At 43.2% G+C, this 17,528-nt stretch overlaps 1 protein-coding gene across 1 annotated transcript in view; it reads right to left on the bottom strand.

The window, feature by feature from the left end:
• LOC134441681 (b(0,+)-type amino acid transporter 1-like) overlaps window positions 1-17,279 on the bottom strand; it is a 43,237-nt gene extending 25,958 nt beyond the window's left edge. The window contains exons 1-4 of the mRNA XM_063192076.1: window positions 17,172-17,279; window positions 3,728-3,875; window positions 3,357-3,599; window positions 2,508-2,633 (exon numbers count right to left, since the gene is read on the bottom strand). Of these exons, the coding sequence (XP_063048146.1) occupies window positions 2,508-2,633; window positions 3,357-3,599; window positions 3,728-3,875; window positions 17,172-17,279 (625 nt within the window). The remainder of the gene's footprint in view (window positions 1-2,507; window positions 2,634-3,356; window positions 3,600-3,727; window positions 3,876-17,171) is intronic.
• Window positions 17,280-17,528: the final 249 nt, after the last annotated feature.

Raw genomic sequence — 17,528 nt, 5'->3', positions numbered from 1 at the left:
GTGCCTTTGAGAGCATCCTCCTCATCAGCAGCTTCTCTGTCTGGCATGACGGCCATCTAGCTGAAGACTACAAGGCGCTGCATAGGGTGGTGAGGACGGCAGAAAAGATCATAAGATCACCCCTACCAGCCATTCAGGACCTGTACACTTCACACTGTTCCAAGAGGGCAGTCAACATCATCACAGAAACACCTCACCCACCACACATTTATTGTATGAATCAGTCTGTATTTTTCACTGCTTGTGTGAGGGAATGTGGCAAAGAAAGAGTTTGTTTACTCCATGTTGTGTGTGTGTGTGTGTGTGTGTGTGTGTGTGTGTGTGTGTGTGTGCGCGCGCGCGCGTGTGTGTGTGTGTGTGTGTGTGTGTGAGAGAGAGATTATTGTCAGTGTCTTATTTCTATGTTTAGTTTAACTGCACATTGGAGACTGGTCAAACACAATTCCAAACTTTTGTGCTAACCCTGTTCCATATGTTTTTGAACAAGTACACTTGACTATTTTTTATCATTTTAGTGTCTGTACCTTCAGCTGTAGGCAATACTCTTAGTCTGCATCTCTTCACGGATATGTTCCATGCATATTATGTATTCCATCTGCCTTTGTACAGTTTTGTGGGTGTGCATTTGATAGTGTGTGTAATGCATTGCAATGTCTGTTGTGTTTTAGACTGGTAGAAACTTTAATTCCACAGCCATCAACACATCAGACAAATGAGTGCTGCTGTAACTGTGGTAGTTGAGTGCTGTTCTACTGCTATTTCACTATGAATTTGAGGAGAGGGTAAGGTGACTGTTTAGAATGTAAGCTTGAAAATAAATTGTTACATTTCATTCCTGTCTGATTCATTTCTTTCAACAATATATAGTCTACTTGTACAAAGAAACAGTGGTTATGAATAGAAGGCTTACTTTTCCAAGTTTTCTGAGGGCCTTTAATTGTTGGAAGCTGAGCATCTTAAAACAGGCCAGGTAAAGGTAAGTAGTGTGGCCACTTCGAAACCATAGATAGACATGGAAGTAGGCCAATTGTTATGAACAAGAAATATTTTTCTCTCCATGTTTTCTGATGGCCTTTGAATTATTTTTTTGCAAGCTGGGCATAGAAAGACAGGCAGGTAAAGGTAATAGTGTGGTCATTCCTAAACCTTAGACGTGGGAGTATGGTAATGAACAATGAATTGTTTTTTTTACTCTCCAATAAACAAACAGCTTTTGCTATTCAAAAGTATTTCAAAGTCAAGAATATGATGCTGCGGTTTTACATTGTTTCAGACATTTCTAACTATATCATGTCTTACCAAGTGAACAACGGTGCCATAAAGTTTGTATTATTATTACTATTTGTCCGGGTGTCCTGGAAAGAAGCCCGATGTTTAATCAATGTGAACGTCGTGTTGAAAAGCATTTTGTCGACGTGATCCGTTGCTATGAGAAATTTGTTTATAGCAACATGAGTCATAACAGTACAATGTGCGAGGTACGGGAAGACAAATTAAAAGACATATTGTGATAAAAACGTGTGCTTTATCTCTCTTTCTCACATAATATGTTGACGGTATATCATTGGAATGTTTAGTGAAACGTTTCCCTGGAAAATAATAACACTTTGCACGGGAATCGATGGTGCAATTTGATGAACTGCTACGTAAACTGTTTTAAACAAGCCTGGTAGCCGCGCAGTAGCCTTTCAGCCAATCAGATGCAATGGTTGGTATCCACCTACTCTCGTTCAGGCAATCAGATGCAATGGTTGATATCCGCCTACTCTCGTTGACTTGCACTGGTGGAAAAACGCCCACCTCGGTTGATATCCGCCCCCTGCCCTGCAGAGACCCCTACTTGGCTACAGTACATGAGAAATAAAAGCAACAGAGTATGAATGTTAAAAGCAGAATGCAAGCACTCCGACATTCCAATTGGCTGCGGTCAGGGCTGGAGTGGGGGAGAAAAAGGGCCCGGGCACTTTTGGTTTACAGTAAAGGGCCCCCTCATAATTATACGGCGGGAATTTCCTGGTGGGCCCTGCACCCTCGTGGGCCCCTATTTTCCGAAATGTAAATATAAATTAATATACTTTTTAATTACATTTCTGAAAATAGGGGCCCATGAGGGTGCGGGGCCCACTGGGAAATGCCCGCTATGCCGGATGGCCAGTCCAGCCCTGGCTGCGGTGGCTGTCGCTGAACCATCCATAATATTTGTTCAAGTTCAACTACAACCTGTCGCTCGAGCCGCTCAAATCGCCTCGTCACCCACATCACTTGTGTCTCTTCTGTTGCCAGCTCCTCCATACAAAATCAGTGACTTTCTTCACCACTGTCACTCTTGTTGAGGTCGGTGTGTTTGCATGGTTAGTCTGACTGTAGAGCCTAGTGAGGTCCAGAAGTAATAGCTATCCTGTGTCAATCTGGCTTTACTCTGACTCTACAGCCTAGTAGTCAGCTATTCCTCATTGTTAAATTTCCACATGCACTCGCACGCACACGCACACACACACACACTCTACCTTGAGCCAGTAGGATGATTCCGGCCACTATGATGATGAAGATGATGAGGAGTTTTGCTGCCGTGAAGAAATTCTGGACGTATTTGGCAAGCCGCACACTCAGACAATTCACCAGTGTGATCAGTGCTGAAGACACACACACACACACGAACACAGACGCACAAAAGAGCGGGCACACAAAAATTAACAGACACACATCAACTCATCAACTACTGACCCCAGACTCTGTATCATACTGACCATACTGCCTGAATGTCCTCCTTGTATGTTGCTTTGGTCAAAATCTTTTGCTAAATGTAATGTAATGTAAAATTCTATTCTACCCTACCCTGCTCCACTTTGCTACTCTACACTACCCAATTCTAGCCTATATTACACTATCCAATTCTAAACTACACTACTCAACTCTAAACTACACTGATCAACTCTACACAATTCAACTCTACACTACTTTACTTAAACCTAACTATTCACTACACTAATAAACGCTAGACTATTCAACTCTACAATGATCAACTCTACACTACTGTAACCAACTCTACACTACACTACCCAACTCTAAACTACACTTATCAACTCTACCCGACTCTACTCTGCTTTACTCTACCCTACACTAATCAGCTCTTATTAAAATGCTTTGACTATGGCTCAAAGAAACACAAAGGAAAAATGTCTTTTATAGACATATAACTCCTTTAAAAAGTGTTAATTAAGTGCAACTGAATAATTTTGCAAGGCACACCTGTCCATCGCATACAGCACACTTGTGGTTAAAAACACTAAACACTCTAAACAACTGTATGGTTCAGAGAGAGAAGAGAGGAGGGAACTACGAGAGGTGTAATTTACTGATAAAGGCGGCAGCGAGGCTCTTGATGACGAGGCGAGGAGGTGTGCATCCTGGGTAAAAGGGCGTGGCCGCGTACTCTGCACAGCTGAGGGCGATGATGGCGAAGGCTGAGGGCTTGACGACTATGATGGAGGCCCAACAGAAGAGGAAACCCAGAACTGGACCAAACGCCTCTATCAGATACGGGTACTCTCCACCCGACTTCGTAATCATAGTACCCAGCTCAGCATAGCACAGAGCCCCTACACACACACACGCACACGCACACGCACACACACAAACTTTCATCAAATAAGAGCAATCACTTCCTGCTACGAACAAAGCTCTGTATATCACATACAAACACACACTAACACACACACACACTGACCGAGAGTAGCCAGTATTCCGCAGGCGGCCCAAACACACAGGCTGGGTCCCACAGCTCCAGTTCCTTCCAGCACGGCTTTGGGAGAGATGAAGATTCCAGAACCAATCATCGTCCCCACGATCATAGACACAGCACTGAGCAGACCCACCTACACACACACACACACACACGCACAGACACAGCATCATCCCAATGGACATCATGAGATAGTTGTAACTGGAGTTCTACTTATTAGAACTTGAAGATGTGAAATTCTTCCAAGATATGAAGATATGTCGACTCGTCTCATCCACTGAGAGACTTCTAATGCTGTTCAGTTCTAATGCTGATGTGGAAATCATAAGGCATCTTCGTGTCTTGTGGGTAACGTGGACATTGAATTCAGGATCTATGGTTAGGGTATCTTGAAGGTTATGTGAACATCAATGATTCAAGATTCTAGAACCCTAGTAACTTGGACCTGGCTGTGTATATATGGCGCTCTTTTCGCCGATTGGAATAGATCTGGGGTCCGTTTCTCGATTCTTGTCGTTGCTAACCGTCTTAAGACCGTCTTACCATTCCCTTGGATTTAGTGGTGAGCGTCGCTCGTACGAAGGACTTTGCTAACAACGACAGTAAAGACGCTTTCGAGAAACGTACCCCTGATCCGATTTTTCTGGTCGGAATAGCTGTGTATATATGCCGCTCTTTTCACCGATCGGAATAGATCTGATCCGTTTAGTCTGATCGGAATGAAGTGTAGCCTATACATTAAAATGACTTCGAAGGTTCCAATATCTGTCAAGCGCACTTTGCGCAGTTACCAGCGGTTAGTAGGCCTAACAGTAGTAGTTATTAGGCATTATAGAGACATGCAGACATGGACGTTTTCCTTACTTTGTTTATATGTTTAGTGTTTATAAAAGTGCAGCAGGAAGTGGCACTGCTGTATTTGATGATGCACGTCAGAAGGGCCAGTCAAGAAATAGCTGCACTCCGAAATGAGGTCATTAGATCAATTAGGACTGTATGAATGGTCGGGTCTGTCAGGCTGGGTAGACCGTAAGAAAAAGCATTCCGCTGGCGATGCGTGTTGCCATGGTACTTTATAAACTGGGAAGTTACGCGGAGTATCGTTTAATAGCCAACCAGTTTGGGCTGCACAAAACAACAGTTAAAAAAAATGGTGTAGGCCTACCTGTTCTGTAAATTGATGGTTAGGGGGCCTATCTGCGCATTGATACGGGCACCAAATGAGAGGAAAAGAGGAAGCGCTGGACATTGCAGCACAGTTTGAGACCAGCTACTACATCCTAACCCAGATGCGGCCGACGTGATGCGTCACTTTTAAAACTAAAATATCGTCACTAGTCTCCAAAAACTTATATGCGTCTAATAATTTGCAGAATATTAATACATTGATAATGTTGTAGTAATTATTTAGCACTTTTGTCATTTTGTAGGCTAGTTATTAACATGCAAAGTTATTATTAAAATACAAAGCAAATTATGCATTTTCAATCAAGTGTCGCGAGAGCGTGAAGAGTGGTGTGCAGCAACGAGTCCCTAGCAACACACTGCTGCATGTGTGTTAGGATTACCATTAAAATATAAAAGAAAGAAAGAAACATGTCTCTCTCTACACTTAAAAGAAAAATTGACCATGAGAATCGTCGGTTCAATCCAGCATGGACCGACAAATATTTGTTCACTTTGCCTACTGCCAACGGCAAACCAATGTGCTTGATTTGCAACGAAGGTATTGCGGTAATGAAAGATTACAATCTTCGGAGACATCACGTCGAAAAACACCCCAACTTCCGTGTGACCTTCCCGGAGGGATCGACAGAGAGGGCTGAGAAAGTGCAGAGCCTGATCGCCGCCTACACTCGCAGCAGCAGCACTTTGGTGAGAGCGTGCACATCTCAAGAACGAGCCACAGCTGCATCTCTCCGCGTAGCTTGGATCTTGGCCAAAAAGAAAATGCCCTTCACTGATTCTGAAACGGTGAAAGATTGCACGTTGGCCATGGTGGAGGAAGTGATAAGTGACGAAAAAATTAAAACAAATGTCCTGTCAGCTATTAAAAACGTCCCCCTGTCAGACACTTCTAACAGTCGCAGGGTTGAAACACTTGCTACCCAAGCCTTTGACTCGCTGCTAAATGATCTGAAGAAAGCTGATGCGATGTCTGTAGCTATAGACGAGTCAACAGATCGAACTGATGTTGCACAACTGTGCATATATGTGCGTTTTTATGATGGCAAAATATTTCGAGAGGAGCTGCTCGCCCTCCTGCTGCTGGAAGAACACACAACAGGCGAGGTGATATTCGAGAAAATTGCATCTTTTTTCCGCGACAACGACCTAGACATGAAACGTGTGTGCTTGCTTGTGACTGATGGGGCTCCATCCATGGCTGGCAAAAAAAGTGGATTGGCTGCGCGTTGGTCCGCTATCAGCCCCGACTTGAAATTTGTACATTGCATTGTGCACCAGACAGTGCTGTGTTCAAAGCTAAGCGGGGAGCTTAAACAAGCAATGGATGACGTGATGGCAATAATCAACTTCATTCGATCCACCTCAAGCCTCCAACATCGCTTGTTTCGCCAGCTGTTGGCAGAAATGAACGCAGACCACTACGACCTCCTTTTGCACAACGATGTCCGGTGGCTGTCCAAAGGCAAAGCGCTGGAGCGCTTTTGTGACCTCCGAGAGGAGATAACGGTTTTCCTGCGCAACAGCAAGCACCGAAAAGCGCATATCCACCTGAATCGCATGCATGATGATGCCTTCGTGTCTGATGTCTGCTTTCTAAACGACATATTCAAGCATCTGAATGACCTGAATTTGACATTACAAGGTCGAGATAAAACGGTCATTGATCTTGTGGAACAGATGAGGGCATTCCCCGTCAAGTTGGATCTTTTCGCGACTGACCTAACAGGCAGAATGCTACACTTCCCGACACTCCGAGATAACATCTCATCCCCGGCACAAATCACAGATGTGATGAGGGATTTCATTGCGAAGCTACAAGAAAACTTTGCTGGTCGGCTGGACGGACTTGATCTGCCCACGGAGGTTATGGCATTTGCCAGAGACCCATTCACCGCAGCAAAAGAAGGCGACTTATCTGCCAGAGCAAAGCAAGCAGTCCCCTCCATCGACGAGGGCAAATTCATTCTTGAACTTGTTGACATGCAGTCATCTGCTACCATGGCTGTGGCGCTTCGCAACGATGGGCCAGCAAAGTTCTGGAGTGATGTGAACAAACACCAGTTCCCCAACATTAAGAAAGTGGCAATCTTTGTGCTCAGCATGTTTGGGTCAACATACACTTGCGAATCGAGCTTTTCTCACGTGAATGCAATTAAGAACAGTTATCGGTGTTCCCTAACAGACGACAAACTTCACCAGTGCCTTAGGATTGCATTGACATCTTATGAGCCAAACATCACAGATCTTGTGCAAAACAAGAAATGCCACTTCTCTCATTAAAGTTACCGGCAGCAGTGGGCTAAAATAGCCCTGTTCTGTTTAGCAGCCAGCCTCATGAGCAAAGAGAAATGTTGATTTAAATGTTCTATTTTTTGTTTGTTTTCGCCTAAATAAAAGAGATGGAGCAGAGAGTTGTTTGTGTGCATTTTTATAGGCCTATTGAATTTTGAAAGCTAAAAAGGTACTGTAAAACAATAATAATAATAGGCCTAATAATAATAAATAGGCATAGGCCTAATAATAGGCCTAATACTACTAGGCTACTACAACTAGGCATATTCATAATAATAGGCATAATAATAATAATAATAATAGGCCTAATAATATATATATATTTTAAAAAGGCAGCGAAACGTTTGCGGCCCAGCTCAAGTTCTGGGATTCAAAATGTGGCCCACTTGAAAAATTAATTGAATAGCCCCGGCCTACAACAAGGGAGTGCCTACCTAAGTCTGTCTTAGTTTCCAGCTTCTGGAATGTCAGCTGCAAGATGCCTGGAAGTGCACACGATGCCACCGTGCTCCGTGAATCATCTTCTGCCCAAGGTAAGGCCATACTAGACCAGAGATGAGGATCGCTCATAGGTGACGGACAGGAACATACAGTGCTGTGTGGATGCTGTTGCCCCCAAACTGATCTTTTTTTTTAAAAAACCCTTTTTGCACATTTGGCACAATAACATTTTCAGGCCTTCGGCTTCGTGTCTATGGCCGAACCACACCAGGGAGGATTTCGGTGCACATCCTCCCTCCCACTCGGGTCATATTGCTTAATTAAACAAAGATGACCCAAACAAACATGAAATTCATTTTCATTTGATAAGAGAATAATACCATAAAACCTGCATGAGCCATGTGTGAAAAAGTAACTCCCCCCCTTGTTAAATGAGGAGGTATCTGTGATTAATCATATTATTTTGGACAGCTGGGTTAGGCTATACAGGTCCTTCTCAAATAATTAGCATATTGTGTTAAAGTTCATTTTTTTCCCCATAATGTAATGATAACAAATAAACTTTCATATGTTTTACATTCATTGCACACCAACTGAAATATTTCAGGTCTTGTTTTGTTTTAATATTGATGATTTTTGGCATACAGCTCATGAAAACCCAAAATTCCTATCTCAAAAAATGTGCATATCATGAAAAGGTTGTCTAAACAAGCTATTAACCTAATCATCTGAATGAACCAATTAACTCTAAACACTGGTAAAAGCTTCCTGAGGCTTTAAAAAGTCTCAGCCTTGTTCATTACTCAAAACCGCAGTCATGGGTTAGACTGCTGACCTGACTGTGTTTAACATTGAAGTCAATGGCAGTGGCATTGCATGAGGGTTATGAAAGCCCAGATATCATTGATGCTTAGCTGCCAGCTGTTTTTTGTTCTTTGATCTGGTGACCAACACTTCCCTCTTCATTATACTCCATAGATTTCCATACCAAGTTTTTCTATTTTTGTTACAAATCTAATTCTAATTTGCCAGACAGAACATTCCATTGACCTTCAACGGGGTTTCATTTCTGGCAAATTAGAATTAGATTAAATGGTTGTTTTCAAGGTTGTGAACTAGTGGGCAACCTATTTAAAGGTGCTGGAAAAATGAAAATAAAACATGAGTGGTTATAGGGCAATTCCATGTACATGTCAACCAGACCATGAAACAATACATTATTAATTAGTATTATTATATGGTGTGACGTCATCGGTCGAATGCTCCATTCATTTCAACGGGGCTCCCCAACGTTCGCACGTCTGTTATTTTTCGATAACGGACGGGTTGGTCTATAACAGACCGCTGTCAATGGCAACAAGACTTTTCACTGCTAAAGCGACTTTTCAACAAGACTCTAATCAGCTGCTGTGATAGACAACACCTGTTGTCCTGGCTACCTAGCTGTTGCCTAGCGGTGTTCAACTTCCACAACGGCACTGTTTTGTTTTTGCGCTGCAACAATCTTTTGACATTAAAAACTACAATAGACTTAACATTAAATAGGCCTAAAGAAATGTCCCCGCCATGTGTGAATCATTTAAGTAGCCTATATCCATATAATAAGCGGGTTAACTTTCGGCGAGTCGGTCGCTTTGTGGAATAGCAGCACTCCGCTCCGCGTCGGGGTCTAAAGATTCTCTCTGTCGTGCTGCTATTCCACGGTAGCGACCTTCTCACCGAACGTTAACCCTTACTTAAATGTACAAACCCCAACTCCGATGAAGTTGGGACGTTTGGTAAACAGTGAATAAAATCAAAATGCTATCATTTTCAAAACATTCAATCTATTCATTAGATGGAGAATAGAGAAAAGACAACATATTAAGTGTTAAAACCGAGAAAAAATATTGTTTTGGGGGACATATGTACTCATTTCTAATTTGATAAATCCAACACGTCTCAAAAGAGTTGGGACGGGGACAATAAATGGCAGCAAATGTCGAGGAAGACTAAAAACAAAACAAAAGACAACACTTAACAGTTAAATACATTAACCGATGAGATGATTTTATATAAAAAACAGTGTTAATTCCTATCTTGGACATGATTTCACCAGCTTAAATGGTGGGTGTATTCCTTGTCATGTTTTGCAATGTTTTCCTTTCTGTAGTGCTTACAGTGTGACAGGTCTTGACCAAAAACCCACCATTTTATCACCTGCTGGTCCTTATGATGGAGCCAAACTCTTAAAACATAGTAGAGAATGCAATTTGACCTTACTATGTGGCAGTAATCGAAGATCTCCCTTCAAAATATAATGCATGAGTGGCTTTTCATGCTGTTTAAAACCCATTTATACCATTCAGCACTGTATTTAACTCTACAGATGAGTGAGAACATCTTAACCAATGCACTACTGCATCCGCATGCCATCATGGAGGCTGACTTTTGAAGCTAGCACTAACACAAGTTGGATGGTCCATTTTCACTGTAGCACAGGATGTGCAATGCTCTATTATTGTCAAAAAGAATGGACTTCTACAACTTCTGCTGACTTCCGTAAGCAAAGGACAGTTTCCCATGTCTTCTGGGTCTATTTCAAGTGAGCTCAGGTGCTTAGGAGAATGTTAAACCCCTGTATCATTTTCATGCATTAAGCATTCTTAATATGGTCAATTTTCAATAGCTCTAGCACTCCAGGAATTAGAGTGAGACTACAGCCAATATATATTTCATGCTGTCATGAACCTATACAATGATTTTATTAACAAAAATATGTCTTATATACACTCAATCGTGGTAAATCAAAGGGAATTCAAAAATGTATGTAATAACTATGGTAATTATTCCCTTTGCATCTTTAATTCTGAGTGACTCAGCCTCTCTGTGATGATCTTATACCTGGACACCTATATTGTCCGTCAGTACAATTCATTTTGAAATGTTCTTCTTTGTTGTTTTATCTTATTTGGATGTTTACTAAATTTCACTGATCCCCGTCCCAACTCTTTTGAGACGTGTTGGATTTATCAAATTAGAAATGAGTACATATGTCCCCCAAAACAATATTTTTTCTCGGTTTTAACACTTAATATGTTGTCTTTTCACTATTCTCCATCTAATGAATAGATTGAATGTTTTGAAAATGATAGCATTTTGATTTTATTCACTGTTTACCAAACGTCCCAACTTCATCGGAGTTGGGGTTTGTAAGTGAAATGTTGAGCTGCTGCAATAAGCTAAATGTATAAGTTCTGTCTTTCAGGGTGAGAAAATCGAGGGCGAGAACGTAATGATCCGATTAGAATATGAATATTTTTAAAATCCGATCATGAATCCCCTTGTATTCGACCCGATCGGAATAGCTTTCTTTGATCGGATCAGAATTCTAATCGGAATAGAAAAGGTGGTGTAGTCCGATCAGATGGTCCATGTATACACTCTATTCCACTTGGTTTGGTTGGGTGTTTGTGACGTGTACTTGTGTAGTGTCCGCGCCCATCCTTATAACTACTACTTTTGAAACCTAAAATACCGTTAAGAAAGAGCAACGTTGAAATGGATGCCGCAAATAGGCATTGGTCGGTCGGTGGAGGAGACAAATGTATAGTAGTCTTATTGTTAAATATAATGGAAGAGGAAAACATTATAAGACAGATGGACCAGCGAAAAGTCCGTAAAAGTGAGCTGTTTAAGGTGGTTTTAGGTAAATTCAAGGAGGCTGGCTATGACAGGACAACTGAGCAACTGCAAAATAGGTGGAAGGCCTTGAAAGCTGCCTTCAGTAAAGCGAAAAAGGGCAGTTGATAAGAGCGGTGCCTGTCCATCCCAGTTCCCTTACTACGATAAAATCAACAATTTCATGGGAGAGCGCCCTATCTTTAACGTCCAGGAACACGGCATCGGTTTCGATGAAGTCAACGTAACATGTGGTAAGTTTTTGAGGACTACGACTAGCCTACATTAACCATGGTTGGTTTCTATATGTCACAAAGTCTAAGACTAATATGATGTTATTATGACGGTAGATTATGACGGCGATGACAATGCTGGAAACATGGAGGAAGAAGACGTAGAGGTTGAGGTCTCTGACACAGCTGCCCCTGGACCTCTAGCCCCAAATGCGCAACGTCCTCAAGCACCAAGGAAGAGTAAGCACTGCACTCTGTGCAACATTGTATCTAGGCTATATTTGTATGTTATTTTTTGTAAAAAGTGTGGATATGTCGGAGTGGATGTCTCCTTGAAAACTACAAACTTTGACCACCCTTGCGCAGCCTAAAGCGAGCCATTATGCCAATAGTTGTAGGCTAAAAAAAACCCAAACGTCCTCACAAGTATTTCACAAGATATCATTACCACAGATCTAGATGAAATAGATTAACAGATCATTATAGGTCTGATCATTATTGTCGATTATTTCCAGGTCAAAACAAACACAACAATGCTTTCTCGCTGATAGCTAGCTTTCCAACTGAGCGTGGACATGCGCACTAAACTAAACTTGACCGGTGCCCGGATTGTCTTAAAGATGTATTATACACCACCACCTACATGCAGGCTACAACTGCCCCACAAAGGTAAAGTGCAGTAGGCCTACGCCAACTTTAAAACAGAACAAATGTCTTCAAAGCCTTGGTAGGGGAGGATGGGGTTGGTTGTCACTTTAGACTTCTAAAAATGTTTATTTCATGTGAAAAACACATTATGTTGTTGCACCTCAAGGATATTATGCTTTTACCTCCAATATCAACATAGTAGCCTCGTGAGCCATCCTACGTACTTCCGCCAAAGGATTGGCTCCACTACTGTAGTCTGACCGTGCTTCTCTGTGGAGTGCCTGGAGCAGTAGAATTCAGATCGCAACGACCCCCCCAGAAAATTGTCAATAAGCGAATACGCCCCCCACGTGGGGGCGAAAGGGGGAGGACGCTCGTGACAAAGACGTACACATCTGCGCCAGAGCCATTGGTCTGCGCTATGTTGTTGTTGAGTAACTGCCAGCGATTGGGTGAGAGGTGTCCAATAATTTCAAACCATAACTGAGTGCAAACTTCCTGCTTCCTACAATCGCCTCAGAGCAAACAAATGCCAGACCATGAATACGAAATGAAATTATAGTATTTTGGGATGGTCAGGACCAGGCTATCAACATAGATGTCATGTGACACTAATTACAAACAATTCTGTATAAATTCAACTTTCACAAAATATGTAGTGAGGCCTACTGGTTGAGGCTGAGGATTCTCTGGCATTTCACCTGAAAGCCAAGCATCAATAACCAATTATTAGCAAAGAATTTCTTATATCTCTGTGTAGGAAAGAAGCCAGCTGCCTGGTATGGCAGATTCCTCCAAAGCTGGAGTGAGGAGCAGAGGTCCTCCATGGACAGACTAGAGAACATGGCAAGACTAAGCGAAGAGCGGGATGAAAGACTTATGAGAACATTCATACAAGAAAGCATGAGCGCAACTGCGCGGCTGGTAGGGCAGCTCTTTGAGGGTCTGAGGTCTTTGCAACCTCCACAATATGCACCCACCTAATATCCCATACACACCCACATTCATACCTGGATAGGCCGAGGTCAAATGAGGGTGCCTCAAATTATTTACACAGGCCGAGGTCAAATGAGAGTGCCTCCGAGTACAGTCTTTTTTTTTGAAACAGGGAAAGGTGGGTTTAGGGCGCTCAAAGAGGAAAACTACGTCCGTATGGAGTGGCTAGATGGTAGCGCCAAACTGCAGAAGTTATTTTGCTGGCTTGCTTTTGCTTCTCTTTGACAAAGATAGATGCAGTAAAAGACACAACGATTGTGCTGTGAAACTTAAATACTTTGGGCGCGTGAGAATCGATGAGGCTTTGGACATGGCTAGGAGCATTAGCAGGCGATAGCACAATGTACAGGGAAAAAAAACAGGGAGGTACTGCAGAGACTAAGGGCTTCCGCACACTGGCTCCAACAAAGTGCTGAGCACTGCTCCGCAAAAGTTCGATTCCATTGTTTTCAATAGAACCCCGCACACTAGCGCCGATGTCCATGGACATTCGCGGATGTCGGATAGCGATTAAAGAGAAATTCTATTTTGTCGACGCCGCCCATTGACTATCAGTGCTATGTTCGTGTGAAATTGGGTTTGCTGGTCGGAATTGTGTCGGAAGTCGAAGTGCTGCGCAGTGCTGTCGGAGCCGGTGTGTGGAAGCCCTTATTGTTGCAGCTGTATATCTTGCACGGCAAGAGATGACATTTAGGGGCCATGACGAGACGGCTGGCAGTACTAACAGGGGCAAGTTTGTGTAGCTTATCAAGTCATTTGCGAAGTTTGACAGCACGACATCCGACCATTTGCAGACGTCAACAGTGTTCACTGGCATGTCTAATCCCATACACAATGAAATTGTGGAAAGTGTAGCAGCCGTCATCCACGAACGGACAGACACAGAAATAAAAAACTTGCATTTATTGCTGTGCATGTGGACGACACATCTGACATATTGAGCAAATGCCACCTTGCAGTCACTGTCCGATATGTTAATGACAAAGGTAGTGTGTGCATGGGCGCAGATAGCGGGGGTACGAGGGGGACTTGACGTACGCAGATTTCCATCCACCTGGATCCGTCCCCCTCAATGTGCTAAATAGCGCCTCCCTGGACAATTCACTTTCATATGTGGTGGGAAACGGTATTGTACTCCTGTGTTTGTGTTGGACTGGGCTGTGTGTGTGTGTGTGTGTGTTAGTCAATGGCAAATTGCTTAACGCTTATTGGTTATTGCCATGGGCGCAGAGAGTGTGTACGTCAGGGGGGTTCTCTGTTTTCAGTGCTCTAAATATTACAAAAGTGGAAAACCAGCTCAAGCCAAGAGCTTAGATCCAGCTTTTGTAAGCTCCAACTTTAAAAACTGGAGGAAAAGCTCTGGAAAGATTCTCTAACCACGAGAAATCAGCTGGTCACAAAGTGGCTGTCACAACAGCTGCATATGAGAGTAAACCTGTAACGACACAGTCAGTTGAGCAGTGCAGGCAGAAAGCAGAGAAAATCATAGTGGGTGTTATGCTGCTGGCAAGGCAGGGAATGGCCTTCAGGGGGCATGAACATCATTAAGGCAACCTTAACCTCCTCCTGAAGTACAAAGCTGAGGGGGATCCAGCTTTTAAGAGATGGCTGTCTGGAAAGAGGGGGGTGCACACATCTTGGGATTACCTATATGGGATGCGTTGAGATGAGATGAGTTCCTCCATCATCAGGGAAATTGCGGATGAGATCCAGTCCCTCCCAGTGTTGCAGGGTTACGTGGCGCTATTCCAACATGTCGCTATTCCGACGTTAATGTCTATTGTCGGAATACTGACACGTTTTCCACCATCCGCCGCTATTCCTACATGCCGCTATTCCGACATCCCTAACTTTAACCCTAACCCAAACCCCTAAAAAGTGTCGGAATAGCGGCATGTTGGAATAGCGATTGCCCCCCGTGTTGCAGTATGCCATCATGATGGACGGGACAAGGGATATCTCAGGTGTGGAGCAGGAGGCCCTGTGTCTACGTTGTGTGGACAAAGATTTGGTGGTGCATGAAAAAATCATTCGAATGTCTGAGGCAACTTCAACAACAGAAGAAAATCTTGCCAGAATCATTTTGGATGTGCTGTTGAGATTAACCTGCCAATATCAAGCCTAAGAGGTCAGGCATATGATGGAAGAGATTTGAAAGTCGATGATAATCAGGCTAGTTCTGTCTAACTTTAAAGAAAGCACATACACACTTCTAAAGCTGGGCTTACACTGTGCGACTTTTGCCCCGATTTTGCCCCGACTTGGCACTCGCACGACTTTTTGAGAGTCGGGCCGATTTCTTGCTCAATCGCAGGTCAATCTTGAGTCTCGCATCGTGCAGTGTACATGGGGTAACGACAAGCGATTTCGCCTCACGATCATGCAATCTCAGCGTCGCAAGAAAATCAAAATGGTTTGAAATTCTGGTCGTGGCTCGTGCGTAAATCGCACAGTTAAAACAGTGCTACGACCTGATTTGACACAAATTAATAGGGCCGTGCGATTCGCTGTTGAGCGCGACCTCATCTCCACCTCAGGTGCGCATGTTCCCTCCTCTGCAGACCGGGGAAACATGCTGTCGCATCGTACGGTGGAAGCATTTCGCTCGCATCCGACTGTCGGCTCGTGTAGTGTGAGGACGTGAGTCGTGAGCTGTGAACTTTTAAGCAGTGAAATTCCATCGCGCAGTGTGAGCAGAAGCTTAAGACCCACGAGTGAAAATATCGCACAGTGTATGCCCGGCTTAAAGAAGTGTGGCAGCAAAGAACAAGAAGTTGAATCCTTGCCCAGGGATGAAAACAGTATACTACAACCTGGAAAGAAGGACACAGTTGGTTGAGTGACCAAGATGCAGGGAAGAATTCTTACAGAATCTCTTCAAGACATCTACCCTGATTACTGCAAAGATCCTGGACGAAAGCATTCCATGTTTTACAGGCAGTTTTTATGATACAGGCCATTTTCCATCAGCGAAGCTAAAACCACTGACTGTAACACTTGTGCTTGTTACCGGCATGAGAAAATGTGGCATCTCATCAATCGTATGACTCATAGGGGCATCATTCCAACACGAAACTTTTCTACAATGCTTAAAACCATAACATGCAGACCTGAAAACAAAGAATGCATGGATAGAACATGCACAAAGTGTTGTTTTGAAGAGATTCTACAGAGAACACAACCCTCTCAAGGCTGCCACATGGGAACACTGGGCAGAAGAAGAGGTGGCTGTTGGTGAGAAGACGTACAAGAATTGCTTTAAAGGGGCACAATGTAGGATGACAATGTTTGCGCCGTGCCCGTGCCATGCCTGTCTCAAAGTCTACACAGTCATGAAAAAATGCTGTTTGACATCACAGAATGCCAGCAATTGATATAACTCTGAATACGGTATGTAAAGCGATTTTTCGTATGAGAAGTCTTTCCCAAGACACTCGTAGCGGACCGCTCTGTCAAAAGCTGCATTTAGGGTTCTCTGACAGCAGACCATGAAAGTCATCCTTCACTTACTAATGACTCAAATAAGCACCGGCTGACTCGGGACAGTGATTAATTAAACTATTAATTCTACCTCTAGCCCTTTTAAGAAGACAATGAGTGGGTCTGTTGAACAAGTCATAGAAGAATTCAAACATGAGCGTAAATCAATTGAAGGCCACCAATACAACTGGATACCCCAGGCAGAAAAAAATCAGTGAAATGAAAGAAAAAGCGGTAGACATTTAAATTGTTTTACACATAGACTTTTCAGAGAACTATGCATGCAAACTAAATGCAGAAATCCAGGCCTTCCATTTTGGAGAGCATCGGCCGCAAGCCACTCTCCACACTCCTGTTGCATACACCACACATTTAACACAGAGCTGTGCAACTCTATCACCATCACTATACCTAACTGGAAAAAGTAGGCCTATGTTCTTTTAAAACCTCTGACAACTTTGAAAAGTGTGTGTGTGTGTGTGTGTGTGTACCTCTCTCTGCAGTGCGGTGGCTTTCTCCTCCTTGGGTGTGTGGGAGGGGGGGGCAGGGGGCTTCGTGCCATTCTGGACACCGCCCTTCTTTAAACTCTGATCATCCATCTACACACACACACACAGATATGATCTTTATCAGTCATGCCCGTGCACCCCACACACACACAGAAACAGACATTGGTCAGCTGCAGAAACAGTTAAGTCGTAAATGCATTTATGGACTGCATTCCCAGATATGGAATATGATTTTTATCAATAATGCACACACATAGGCCTCCACACATACACACACACACAGACAATGGTCAGTTGCAGAGATTCTCTGATCGTAAAAGCCTTTAAAGACTGCCTGTT

This window comes from Engraulis encrasicolus, chromosome 24 (assembly GCF_034702125.1).
Source record: "Engraulis encrasicolus isolate BLACKSEA-1 chromosome 24, IST_EnEncr_1.0, whole genome shotgun sequence".
NCBI lineage: Eukaryota > Metazoa > Chordata > Actinopteri > Clupeiformes > Engraulidae > Engraulis > Engraulis encrasicolus.
The sequence above is the reverse complement of the archived record's forward strand: the minus strand, read 5'-3'. Positions and strand labels throughout refer to the sequence as shown.